General features: G+C 35.0%; 1 protein-coding gene across 1 annotated transcript in view; it reads left to right on the forward strand.

Moving 5' to 3' along the window:
- The window catches only part of RYR2 (ryanodine receptor 2), an 805653-nt gene that overhangs the window by 199693 nt on the left and 591467 nt on the right, over window positions 1-14493 (forward strand). The window contains exon 6 of the mRNA XM_045294222.1: window positions 7689-7703. Within this exon, the coding sequence (XP_045150157.1) occupies window positions 7689-7703 (15 nt within the window). The remainder of the gene's footprint in view (window positions 1-7688; window positions 7704-14493) is intronic.

Below are 14493 nucleotides of genomic sequence, written 5' to 3' on the forward strand. Positions count from 1 at the left end.
CAGGACCAGTGGCGAGAGTGGCAGTACCGGGAGGGTAAGGGAAAGGTGGGGAGAGAAAGGGGGAACCGATCACAGTACCCTACATATAAATCCCTCCCTGGTGGACAGACAACAGAAAAGTGAGTAAAGGGAGGCATCGGTCTGTGTAAAACATGAAAAAAAAAATTATAAATTATCAAGGGTTTGTGAGGAAGGGAGGGTGAGTGAGGGAGGGGAAAATGAGGAGCTGATACCAAGGTCTCCAGTAGAAAGAAAATGTTTGGAGAATGATGATAGCAACAAATGTATAAATATGCTTGACACAATGGCTGTATGTATGGATTGTGATGAGTTGTATGAGCCCCCAATAACATGATTAAAAAAATAAGAAAGTTCAAATTTCATATGTTTGCCAGTGTTCTAAGCAGCCATTGAGTTGGTCCTCAACTTACATTGATACCATACATAGTAAAATAAAAAAATTATCTGTTCCTGTACCATCCCCACGAGCAGTTGCAGATTAATTGTTATTTATAGTGTTTTCTTGGACTGCTTTTTGGAAGTTATCTCACCAGACCTTTCTTCATAGTCTGGATTTCTGGAAGATCTACTGAAACCTCTTAGGAAGATTGAACTTCTGTCATGGGTACATGGAGGGCCCCAGAAATCAATTTTTACTGTTGCCTACCTGCTTAAAACTACTGCTCCCTGGGGCCATTCTCCTCCGTCATTGGGGTTATTTCTAGGAAGGTGTCATGAGGTACCATGGGAAGGAGGGAGAAGAGGATGCTGGCAGGTAATGTCTCCTTTGATGATAATCATCAGACATGCCAAATATTTAAGGCTGACTCTTTCTTGTGGGTGCTTGAGAGGTTTTTGCAGGAATTTCCTATTACCAGAATTTGCTGGCCTGAAGTTTTCTTTCTGTAGCCATACAAATCTTTTCTATGGTCATTAATGATTATGTATTTGGTCCCTGAATGTTTTTGTGCTCAGATTTCTTGGACCTTCCAATTAGCATCTGAGATGGATCTTTCCACGTTGGCATTACCTAGGGTAGCCTCCATTTGTTTGGGGATAGTGCAATCACTTCCCAGTTCTCCTTTGTCACAGGCCACTTCAATAAGCTTCTTGCTAGTCAATCTCTAGGCATCATGGATACTTTTATACTGAGTTTCAGCCCCTGGAAGCACAAGTCTTGCTGAAGCTATCCCCACTAGGCTTGAAGTGAAGGCAACCTTAGAAGTTAGTGGGCTTAGAGCTTCTCTTTAAGAAACCCACCCCCTCTTTTGATGAAACTATCCTCTCCACATCTGAGCTTTTCTAACAGATTTGGTGTGGTTGCCAGCTATGGGAACAAGCTGATAATCAGTGATTTACTGTAGCTACTTGAGCCATTATTGTGTGGCTTACAGTACATAGGACTGACCACTATTTTGTTCTGGCACTGACTTCCCCTTTTAACATCTTTTATTCTTGTTTCCCTATAGCAGTGGTTCTCAACCTTCCTAATGCCATGACCCTTTAATACAGTTCCTCATGTTGTGGAGACCCCCAACCATAAAATTATTTTCGTTGCTACTTCACAACTATAATTTTGCTACTGTTATGAATCAGGCGACCCCTGTGAAAGGGACATTTGACCACCAAAGCAGTCATGACCTACAGGTTGAGAACCTATGCCCTATAGGGTGTGTTTAACTGCCTCAGGTTTTAAGATATTTACAAGCCCTAAAATTATATGTGGAAGTTATACAATGCCCTTTAACGTAAGTGTTCTGTTAATACTCTGGTTGATTTTACAAAGGGCAAATCAGTTGGCAATTTTACAAAGGGCAATCCATAAAATTATATGTGGAAGTTACAATGGCCTTTAACGTAAGTGTTCTGTTAATACTCTGGTTGATTTTACAAAGGGCAAATCAGTTGGTTTCTCTCTTTCTCTCCTTTCGTTTATCTCTCTCTCCTCCAATATTCTGTGCACATTTGTGCACTTTCTTAAACATAAGCCCACGGAGTGATCTAAAGCTGCTCTTCATGCACAGAGAGAATGAACTTTCTGAGTTCTAGGTTAAAGAGTGATTGTTACTCCCATCTACCCTGCCTTACCTTTACCCTCTTGACCATTAAGGAGGCCTACGATGCAGGTTGTGAGTGGGGATAGGAGCAAAGGGTTTGTTTTCTATGAAGCATTGCCCATAGGCAGAATAAGTTGTATGCATATACTTTTTACATATACACATGCTATGGTAATTGTTAAAATACAAAATAATTTAAAATATCTTAAAATCATGTTATGAGGAGCCATTGAGCTGGTTCCAGCACATAGAGACTGTGCACAGTGGAAGAAAATACTGCCAGCCTGTGCCATCCTCACAAGAGTCGTGTCGGCCCATCTCGTTGAGGGTCTCCCTTTTTGTCACTGCTCCTTACCAAGCGTGATGTGCTTTTCCAGGGACTGGTCTTTCTAGATAACATGTACAAAGGTTAAAAAATGCATTGTATATTTATTTCTGTCATGTGATGGTTTGTGAAATGTTTTTTATCAAGGTTCATTCGTATTTGAACTAACTGGAAAAATGTGTTGAATCTTCCATTTCATTGTAGAGACTACATTTTATATGTAATTAATGATCTGAGTATAGAAGATACTGTATATCATCAGATTGTTGTTTTGCAAGTATCCTGTAATGATTAATTTATTATTTCTGATTTAGGGAAATTCTCTCTTGAGATAAACTGTGGAGACACAAATCCCTCCATACTACTTCTACTTCATAATTTAGGCAGCCACACACCTCAGTGATTTATGCACATGTTTCAGCGATATTGGTGTTAGGGCTTATAGTAGCTTATTAGAATCACTTATTTTCTTTTTCCATTTTAGAGAGAAATTAGATTATTTAAAAAGAAAATACAATCAATTTAAGCACAGTCTGTGCAACGCTTTCTGTAATTAGGCTTTTAAGCAGCAGCATGTACTTATTAGTTGTTACCAGTGACAGACAGGACCATAAATGGAGAACAGTGCTATGGGCTATCTCGATATATGATCATTGTTCTGTTCTCTACTGTAAGCGGTTTCCTTTCATTGTTTCCTGAGCCTGCAGTCAACATGTTTGTCTATTAGTGCATTCTTGGATATTTTCAGCTATGGGGGCCCTAGAGAGTTAAGCATTTATGCAGGATATTTGCATTATGAAATATATTGCCAATGTTATTCACAAATATACATATCTATGGGTGCTATTATGATACAGGCTTTGGATTTAGAATTTTTTATTTCATCTTAATTTTATTTTGCCTCTTAAAATTTGTTGGGACATTAGTAATTTTAAACAGGCATCACTAAACCAGTCTTAGATGGTGAAAACTTTTTTTTTAATATCATAAAGTTTAATAGACAGTTCCTCTTTCAAAAAAAAAAAAGGCGAGATTACCCATTGAAACATTCTGGAGAGTGCATTTTAATCCAAAGAGAGAAATAGTAACAAAAGAAATTTAAATTATATGCTTATTTTATGTGCAACACAGCACATTTTTACTACTTTAATAAAAATCTATTGCTAAGAAGACTTGTAAGCCTAACTTTGGCCTTAATATCAGGCTGTTGCATTTGTAATTCTTTTATGACAGCACTCCTCCTCTCACCAACTGTTCATTTTGTTGACTTGCTGCAAATTCTTTACATAGTTTTTGAGGAGAAATTTCAATAAAACTTCTCTGAAAAGTTCAAAGACCTATTCAAATTCAGGATATTAATTTTTAAAATAATATTTTATTTCCGTAAGTTGGAATCAAACTTAAAAGAATTCAAGATTGAATCAAAAGGCATTACATTGTCCGGATTGCTTTTTCTTGCTTTGCATCAATAATACGATGATACAATTTTACATTCTCCTGATGGCCAACCCTGGATTGTAATTTCCATATAAAATATTGCTATTTAATATGTTTTACGTTTCTCAAAACATTTTCTCTCCATTTAAACCCCCGAAATTCTGCTTTTTTTGCCAACTATTTGATACCTAGGGTCAGTAAAGTTTATGTTAAACCATAGCAATTCCTCTTCCTGTTTTTCATATGAAGGCAGCATTATGGATAACAGGAGGCTTTTATGCCCCCAACTCTTGCTCACAGTTGCACCTTCCTCTGATTTGTCTATTTTGAAGTCATTAATCTAATTCTGGCACACTAAGTTACTGCTACTTGCATTTTGACTCTAAAGAAATAAAACCTTCCCCTTTGTGTTTGAGAATTGATCATCATCCCCCAAATATGCTAACTAGATAGAAAGTAATACCTGAATTCATGCTATCGACCCCAATTGTTGTTGGTGGTTGCCATTAAATTGATTCTGACTGCTCATAGCCCCGTGTTACTTGGAGAACTGCTCCGTAGAGTTTTCTTTATCAAAGCAGATCCCCAAGACTTTTCTTCTAAATGGGTTAAGTCATCATCCTTTAGGTTGGCAGTCAAGTACAAACCGTATGTATTGTCTAAGGACCTCCATGCTGCTTTATCAAAATGAAACAAAAAATAGATCCACTGCTGTGAAGTCTATTAAGACTCATAGCTACAATACATAGGGTTATGGGCACATGCAGCCTCCTCTTTCTCTTGCAGAGGAGCTGGTATGTTAGAACTATTGACCCTGTTTGTAGCAGTCCTAGGTTTTGTAGTCATCCCTTATATATCTTAGAGTTCTAATGTAAGTAATTTTTCTGTATATCTTTTATATTTATTGTAAAAGCAAAACGAATGTTCTTCAAATTTAAAAGCTGGTGGGTTTCGTTAGTATTTATCTTTAGGTATGATTTTCTTTTTCTTCCTTTTATCATGTCATTAACATTGAGAGGTTTTTGTGTTATGATTCCTGTTCTGCTGAACACTTTTCATCTTATCTAGACAATGTTTAAATAAAGTTCAAGATATCCTATTCATTATTTTTATTTTAGTGTATTATGTTTTCTACTTTGTCCTTGGATGATTATCCTTTTCAAGTATCACATAATGTTATACATTTTGAATACCCGGTGTTTAAAGCAAATTGACCACAAAATTATTATTTTTAAGTTAATATCAACAAAGTTAGAAGTAAATTTTTATGTTCTTGGTTTTCATTTTAAAATAGTGTGAGTTGGCATGAACTTGATGGTGACAGGTTTAATTTTTAAATATATTATTTGTCCTCTGGCCTCAACTAGCTTGCAGATTTTTACCATACGGACAGCTGTCTCTCCTCTGGTCTTTGTTTCTTCTCCAGTCTTAAACAATTGAGAAATTCTGAGTCGAGCACTTCAGTAACTTCATTAGTTTTTAAAAGTAGTACAGTGCAGAGAGAATCAGTACTTTAATCTTGACAAAATCAGATAAGAACATTGGCAAAGAAAACTGACAAAAACAGATGAATTCTGAGGAGAACATTTGAAAGAAATTCCCATAAACAGAAGAAAAAATATTTTATGAATAAACTATGTATTAGAAATGGTGTTCTGTAGCAAATTGTTTTAAAAAATCCAATTAGGTTTAAAAATGATTTTTACTATAACACTTAACCATTGCTGTTTTCTTTAAAAATTAAGGTGGATATGCTTACATTAACATTTTCCCTTAGGATTTATCCACTTTCCTTACATGTAGCCCTAGTTTTGGATATATATCATTTTTCTCTTTTTAAACAGTGAAATAAGAACTTAGAGAAATTTAATGGACCTAGCAAAAGTGAAGGAACACACACACACACACACACACACACAGTGAAGGAACACACACACACACACACACACAGAGTAAAAAAAGTATTACTGCCTGGTTTCTAGATCATAAATGCACAGGTTTAGTCCAAACAAAACATATTTAACTATGCCTGTGCAATCAGCAGCGATTATAGACAAGTTCACCGAATAAAGATATACTTGTTTTATTCTCATTAGGGTTCTTAAAATAAACAAATAAACAAATGTCCAATTGAGACAGTAGCTTTGAAGGGGATCTGCTGGGCCAGTATAATTCAAAGTAGTGAGAACAAATTTAAAGGTTAAGGTGACAATTTTGGGGGGATTGCAAAGGAGTAATTTTAATAGAATTTTAACCAAGAACATAGGATGATTAGGGGAGCTATTATGAAGAGAAGCTATGAAAACTGAAAATTGGGTTGGTGAGTAAAAGGGTGGACAAACTGTACCAAAGATTTTGTTTCCCCTCCCAGCTTTCCACACACTCCTTTGTCGGGAACAAGGTCTCTTCCAGGAGAATTTCAGTGGAAACCTTTCCAATTCACCCTATAGCCCCAATCCTGTCCCTTAAGATTTCTTTTTGTTCCTTCAACTCAAAGTCCATTTGAATGAAGCATGATCTGAGTCTCTCCAAGAGAGGGGATCTGTGGTTTGGATGTGGTGTAAATCAAAGAGCACACAACTCTTTGGGGGAAGCTTAGAGAGGTGGAAACACTGCTTTTAGAAGTGTGTAGATCTGGGTGGAGGCTATTCCTAGAAATAATAGTTTCATATATTGGAATTTTCATTAATAAAGGTTCCAATTGTTTTGTAGCACTTCCTTTTTACTTACTTTCATGTGTGTATGTGTGTGTGATTATGATGCTTTGTAGACAGAATAAGTGCTAATATAATATAAATCGCAAGGCTGTGCTTTTAAAATCACTTTATTGGGGTTCGTACAATTCTTATCACAATTCATATATCCATCCATTGTGTCAAGCACGTTTGTACATTCGTTGCTATTGTCATTCTCAAAATATTTGCTTTCTATTTGTGCCCTTGATATCAGCTCCTCATTTTCCCCCTCCCTCCCCACTCTCTCCTTCATCATGAATCCTTGAAAATTTATAAATCATTATTATTTTGTCATATCTTATACTGTCTGACATCTCGCTTCACCCACTTTTCTTTTGTCCATCCCCCAGGGAGGAGGTTATACGTAGATCCTTGTAATTGGTTCCCCTCTTCTACCCCCCCTTCCCTCCACCCTCTCGGTATCGCCACTCTCACCAGTGTTCCTGAAGGGATCATCCGTTCTGAATTCCCTGTTTTTCTGGTTCCTATCTGTCCCAGTGTACATCCTCTGGTCTAGCCACATTTTTAAAGTAGAATTGGGAGTGGGTGGGCTGTTTTTAAAAAGAGAAAAAGGTTTTTGTGATGTTTTTGAAAGATACATCTCAGTATTTTTTTTTGTATCTAAGGATATTCTTATTATGTTGCATATAATATGAACAGCTAAATACAGCATACTTGCCTATAATCACATACTTCTAATCCATTGATTTTATTAATACTATTGAATTTCTTACACAAAAGATGAAATGAAGAATTTTTAGGGCATATTTTAAAGAATGTGCATATATATATATATATACAGATATATATATATATATTTTAATTTCCTACAAAAACTCTTGGTTCACTTGCGGGCCTGTACCTTTAATTTTTACAGTGCTTAATATGAAGCACACATTGCAGTGGCATGTTTCATAGAAAAAGTAATACAAAACAAAACATTTTAAAAAGTTGTTGCAGCTCTTTTCTAACATGCAGTTGATATTATGCTTTATTGTAAAACACTGAATGTGTGTGGCTGTATATGTTTTATTGTTTATTGTTCAGGAGGAATTTATAAGTAAGATATTTTAAAATAAGTGTTTGAAATTATGGATATTTAACACGGTCTCTCTTTTCCTTATGTCCTTACAGAAATTCATGATGAAGGTAAGACATTGGACTATCTCCAATTTAAGTGATGTGTGCATGCTTTCAGTTTGGTTATAATTGTTTTATTTTTGAGATCAGAGGTGTTATTTTTAAGTTGAAATATGAAATGAGGCTTTGGCAATTTTAACTTCTAATAAATAAATCACATTTTGATTTAACAGGTTAACAAACATTTGTTGTCTTTGGGTTATATTTTAAAATACTAACTTTTATTTAATCAACATTATGAATTTATCCCATACATAATTGGCATTTTATAGCTTTCCATTTAGAAGTTTAACTCTGTGGTTTATATTGACGATTTTGTCTGTAAGCCCTCTTCTGTGAATGAATAAATTAGGAAATGAATACACTGGGGAATTAGAAGAGGTACCAAGAAATTACAGTCTTATTACTTACTTCAGATTAGATAAACTTTCAACCCCTTTTATATTTCAATGGAAGAGCTTTTAAAGGATACTCCCCCCAAAAATAAAAGGGCAAGATTATGTAATGAAAAAATATGTAGGGAAGAGAGGAAGAGCAGAGAGTGGTTACTTTAGGTCACACAGCAGAACTGTGTGTGTGTGTGTGTGCGCGCGCGCCTGCCTACCACCCTTTTCAGAAACCCTGATAGCATCAAGGGTAAAACATTGGACTACTAATCATAAGGTCAGCAGTTCAAAACCACCAACTGCTCCAAGGGAGAAAGATGAGTCTTTCTATTTCTGTAAAAATTTATGGATTCGGAAACCCACAAAGAAAGTTCTACACTGTACTATAGGATCATGAGTTATAATCTACTAGAAGACAGTGAGTTTGTTGAGTTTGACTACCCGTATCATATAATACTTATGAGATTTAATTTTTATTATAAAAGATGAGAACCACCATTTAGAGATAATTGTTTTCTTTTCATAAAGGCTTAGTATAATTTAGAATTTTTAAAGTGTTGCTTCAAAAGATCCCGCTTCTGAAAGTTTCAGATTGAGATTTAAAAACATAACATTGAAGGAAGTAGAGTGCTCAGATATATCTATGTGATTAATGTAGCAAAGTCTATTGTTCATATTTTATAAAACTAAGCCAGGTGCATGTGTAATACCAGAAACTACAGTTAGTTACAAACCATAAGAAGTTGATAGTTTGAGTGGGATGACAGAGAAGAACACTTTATTGATGCTATCTGTCAACAGGGGACAGAAAATATCTTCCAAAATGGAAAATAATTGCATTTAACCTTTTCAGTAGAAAATAATATAATTACATTGAGAAGATAGGACATTACTGACTACTAAATTAGATAAATTAGATATATACTGAAATGATGGCTCTGGTTGATAAAACAATATTAGTTCCAGCAAGATACAAAATGTTTTTCTTTGCTAATATTTATAGCTAACGAAACTAGACGGAACTATATTAGAAAAATAGGTTTTGTTACCAAATCTACATTATTTTATGAATTTAATTACCCCAGTAAATAAATAAATAAATAAATGGCTTATTTCATAAATTTGAATAGTCTGAAAATGTTAAAATTTTTTAAAGGGAGGTTATGATGATGCTGAATTTGATTCAACTTTCACTTTTCTATCATTATTTGCTTTGAATTTTCTGTTTGGACATACATTGTATAACATCTCAGAACTAGACAGATGTTTTCTTATTGAGATACCCACTTCTGTTTGTTGAATTAAACAGTGATTAAACCAACTAACCTTGAGTCACTTCCATGTGGTGGGGATCCCAAGTGTATCAGATTAAAGTCCTCTGAAGGGTTTTTAGTGGATAGTTTATTGGATGTTTTTTCAGAAGTAGATCACCAGTACTTTCTTCCATGGTGCTTCCAGGTAGGTTGGAAAATCCAACCTTTCAGTTAGTAGCAGGGTGTATTGCCCACTCAGAGACTTCATACAGTGATTATTACTGTCATAGGCCTGATCTCACAAGAGACTTTTGGTCAAGATACTATCATAAGCTTTGGGGGAAGTAGGCCTTTCTTCCTAGCTGCCTCTGGGTAGACTCAACCGTCCAACCTTTCAATTAGCAGTCAAGCTCATAAACCTTTATGCAACATTGGGGAGAGTCATAACAAAAACCTGGGAATGGAAAAACCCCTTGAAGCGATGGCCTAGAGCTCTCATTTTGAAACTCTATATAGAAACTTGGCCATGGGCTATCTCAGTGGTAGCCTACACAAATATGCATAAGCTCTCTCTCTCTACAAGGCTTTCCAGCCTAGTTAGCCTTTGGCACTAGAATTCTGCAACCGACCCAAAGGAAACATAGGGAATGGAGAATAGTCAGAGTAATGACCCCTGCTCTCTGCTTTGGAACTAAACGGGTCCCATGTTGGAGGTCCTTGACTAAGCTGTCCTATATCTTTGTGAACTATATTTTAAATATATATTTTTACAATAAAGGAATTCTAACATTAAAAACAGATACCATCATAAGCAAATCATGTGATGCTAATGAGCATCTTGATAAGCAACTAGTTTTCCATAAAGCCAAATTTGTTATTGTTTTAGTTATGTTCTCTGTGTGACTCAGATCTCCGAGACGACAGGTCCACTCTAGTGTCTCCTGCTGCCACAGACCCAAAGGAAGAATGTGTCCTGCTCATATGTGTTAAGTTCGTCTCAGGACAGGAGACTGATTTATTTCTCCTTTTCTTCTCTAAGCAACTAATTTTTCTGATTTTCCATATATTACTATTAGTTTCTAAAAGTAAACTTAAAAGCGTCTCTATTTAAATACCTGAAAACCATAAAAGCTCTCCAATACAAATTATTCTGTAGTTCACTATTGCCTTTAACAATAAGACACTTATAATAATCTGTTGTTTTATTTCTAAAAGTTATGCTATATAATAGTACTCAAAGGATATAGAAAAAGGTTTTTCACTGAGTCTGATTTATTCTAAAAAAGTAATCCTTTTCATAATAAATTATGTTTCTCCTTCTTTTCCCTGCACATTCAGACATTTTTGTTCTTCTATTTCTCCTCTCTTTCTTTTTTCTTTACTATTCTGTCTCTTCACTCTTTTCGGCTTTATTTACACACATACACACAAATACATATATATTAATCCTCTTCTTTTGCTCTAATTATTTGTTTACATTTTCTCCGGCCCTTCCCACTATCTCTTTCTATTTACTTTCCTTGTGAAATGTTTTCATTGTATGATACCTACTAATTTTTATTACCCTTACCTATTAATTTTTATTATACTTCTTAAAATATATTTCTTATTATTTTTTCAAATCTTTTTTGCATAATCATATGATCCCTTAAAATTATTTTAACTTCTATTTTATTCTCTCATCTGCCCCACCCCATTTTGCATACTTACTCAGTGTTTCATTTGTTTCTTCAATTCCCAAGGAATAATGTACACTATATGAGTAGGGAATAATATAAAAAAATATATTATCATAATGTACATATATACCCCCCAATGAAAGACCTTCAAAATACATCAGTCAAATGCTCACAGAGTTGAATAGAGAAATAGACAGTTGAACAATAATAGTAGGAGGAGTCAACATGCTACTCAGAACAATCATCAGGAAAGAAACTCAATTAAGACAAAGAGTTAAAATAATCAGCTATCTTGGTGTGGAAGTTACACAATTTCATGTCAACCTGATAAATAGAATGAAGAGGTGGATTCTAACCGGTCAATTAGGTCATAGTCTCTCTTCCTGCCTGGAGGCGGGACCTACTTTCTCTCTGCTATGCCTTGGTGTTGTCAAGCCACATGGAGCGACATGTTTCCACCATCACTGGACCCACAATTCTTTCTACCCACTGAACTGTGATCTTCCTGTATTCAATATCATTGCATGTACTGCATGAATCTGAAGAGGAATTTATAGACTAGTATCAGACATAAGGGCTAATATCAGATTTATGGACTTTATCTAGACTGGGATGGGATTTTTTCTTAATATACAATTGCTTTCTGATATAAAGTTCTCCATTACACACATAGTGTCTCTGGATTTGTTTTTTTAGTAAACTTGGACTAACACACTTGATCTCTAAACATATACAGAGAATTCCACCTAACAGAATGCACAGTATACATTCTTCTCCAGTTCACATTGTTCAAACTTTAGAATAGGCCATATGTTAGGCAACACAGCAAGCCTTACTAAATTAAAAAAAAAAAAAGATCCTGCAAGCCATGTTCTCAGACCACAATGCTATAAAACTGGGAACATAAAGTAAAAAGAATAAGAACATAAACCATATGGAGCATGAACAGCATACTACAGCAAAATGACTGATCAAATAGGCGATGAAATTAAGAAATTTATTCAAACAAATAAGAATGATAACAACATACCAAAACATATGAGGTATATCAAATGAAGTTATTAGAGGGCAACTGATAGCAATCAATGCACACATAAAAAAAGAGGACAAATCCAAAAGCAACATCTTAACACAATTCTTCCAACAAATAGAGTAAGTGCAACAATATAAATCATCCAATAATAAGACAAAATAAATAAAAAAGATTAAAGCAGAAATAAATAAACTGGAAAATAGAAAAATAATGGAGATTATCAGCAAAACAAAAAGGTGGTGCTTTGAAGGATTAACAAAAATTTACCAACCACTAGCAAATTTAGCAAAGGAAAAGAAATGAGAAGATGCTAATATCTAAGATTAGAGATGAAAAGACGACATCACAACAGATAAAAATGAAATAAAAAGGATAATAACACTAGGAAAGACCAGCTTGATAATCTAGAATAAACAAATGACTAGATACCATCTATGCAAATTAATGAAGACAGATGTTGAAAATGTGAACAGATATATAACACAAGAAGAAATAGAGACAATTATCAAGAAATTTCCAACCAAGAGAAACCTAGGATCTGATGGATTCACAGGGAAATTCTACTAAGTATTCAGGGAAGAGGTATTTCCAATTCTACACATATTTTCTGGAATGCAGGGAAAAATGCATATTCTCAGACTTGAATTCTCTGAAGTAAGCTTAATTCTGATACAAAATCCAAGCAGAGACCCAACAAAGGTAGAAAATTACAGACCAATATCCCTAATTAATATAGATGGCAAATTTTTTCAACAAAATTCTGACCAATAGAACCCAACACATCCAAAAAAAAAAAAATAGAATTCATCTTGGTCAAGTGGGATTCATAACAGGATGCAAGGATGGTTCAACATTCAAAAAGCTACCAATGTAATCTATTGCAAAAACTAGACTAAGAATAAGAACAACACAATCAGATGACTAGATGCAAAAAATGCATTTGGCAGTATCTAACACCCATTTATGATAAAACGGTCAACAAAATAGTCACAGAAGGGAAATTTCCCAACATAATAAGGGTTATATATGGAAAAAATAAGTATCAACATGACATTCAATGGGGAAAAACTAAAAGCATTTCCCATGAGAATGAGAACCAGGCAAGGATGTCCCTTATCATCTTTCTTATTCAATATTGTGAAGAAAGCCTTAGCCAGAACCATTAGACAACAAAAGGAACCAAGGAAATACAGTTGGGCAGAGAACGAGTGAAATTCTCCTAAAAATCCTACAAAAAGATTGTTAGAAAAAAATAAGGAAGTTAGTAAGGTAGCAAGGTACAAGAGTAAGAAGCAGAAATCAATTGAATTCTTATATACCAGGAAAGAGCTCTTAAAAAGGCAAATAGAAAACAGTATCTTTTACAACAGCCACACAAACGATGGCATACTTAGGAATAAACCTTGTACAAAGGTACAACCATTGTGGAAAGAAATATGGTACTACCTAAAGAAACTGGGAATGTAAGTCCCATATGATACAGCAAGATTTCTGCTGGGTATATACCCCAAAGAAGTACGGTACACATCACAGAGATCTATGCTCACTCATACTCTAGGCAACACAGTTCAAAATATCAAGAAGCTTGAAACTGCTCCATAGTCGAATTGTTTAAAAAAAACAAACATCTGGTACATACATACAGTGGAATATTATTCATCCTTCAGAAAGTGTGAAAAAAGCATGAAACATCTTGTGATATGGATGGATCTGGAAATCATTAAACTGAACAAAAGTAATCGCAAAAGGATTAATATTGTACAAAAACACTGCTAAAAGTATAAATACCAAGACAAAGGCAGGCATTTTTTCTCAGATCATGTAATCTTTTAATCTAGTCTCCCAGGCACAAGGTTGTGTGCATGCCTAATGCTCATGATCCACATATCACTCCCGTATTTGTTCATCTTAATGACCACTTCAATAGAGGAGGCCTCTTCTCTTGTTGGAGACAAAAGGGGAAGAAGACCCATCAGTTCCTTCCATATAACACTGTTCTACAGTCACTCCAAATCATCAGGTACTCCTACAAGGATTGTCAGTAAACCTTAATTGAAGTCCAAAGTGGAGTGGGGCGGAGGACAGGGGAAGCAGAGCGGTCTTTGAATAGGTTGCTATGCCTTTTCCCATGGGTAGTCCAGGTGGAACAACAATCCACTGAGAAGAAACTTGAGTATTTTTATATACCACCCAAAAGAAAATACACCTGGCAATATGTTCCTAATTGGGTACTTTTGACTTAGTTTCTATATACAGTGAACCCTCGTTTATCCCGGTTAATCGGTTCTAGACACTACCGTAATAAATGAAATTCCGCGAAGTAGGATTCCTTATTTGTAAATCAAATATTTTTGGAGTTAGAGCATAGAGGACATGAAAAAACACCCTTTAGTCACCATTACACTCGTATTACCCAATTTATTAAACGAAAAAGGGAAAATACAGTAA

Source organism: Echinops telfairi, unplaced genomic scaffold (assembly GCF_000313985.2).
Source record: "Echinops telfairi isolate 266 unplaced genomic scaffold, ASM31398v2 ScPeMD7_3509;HRSCAF=4178, whole genome shotgun sequence".
Classification (NCBI taxonomy): domain Eukaryota; kingdom Metazoa; phylum Chordata; class Mammalia; order Afrosoricida; family Tenrecidae; genus Echinops; species Echinops telfairi.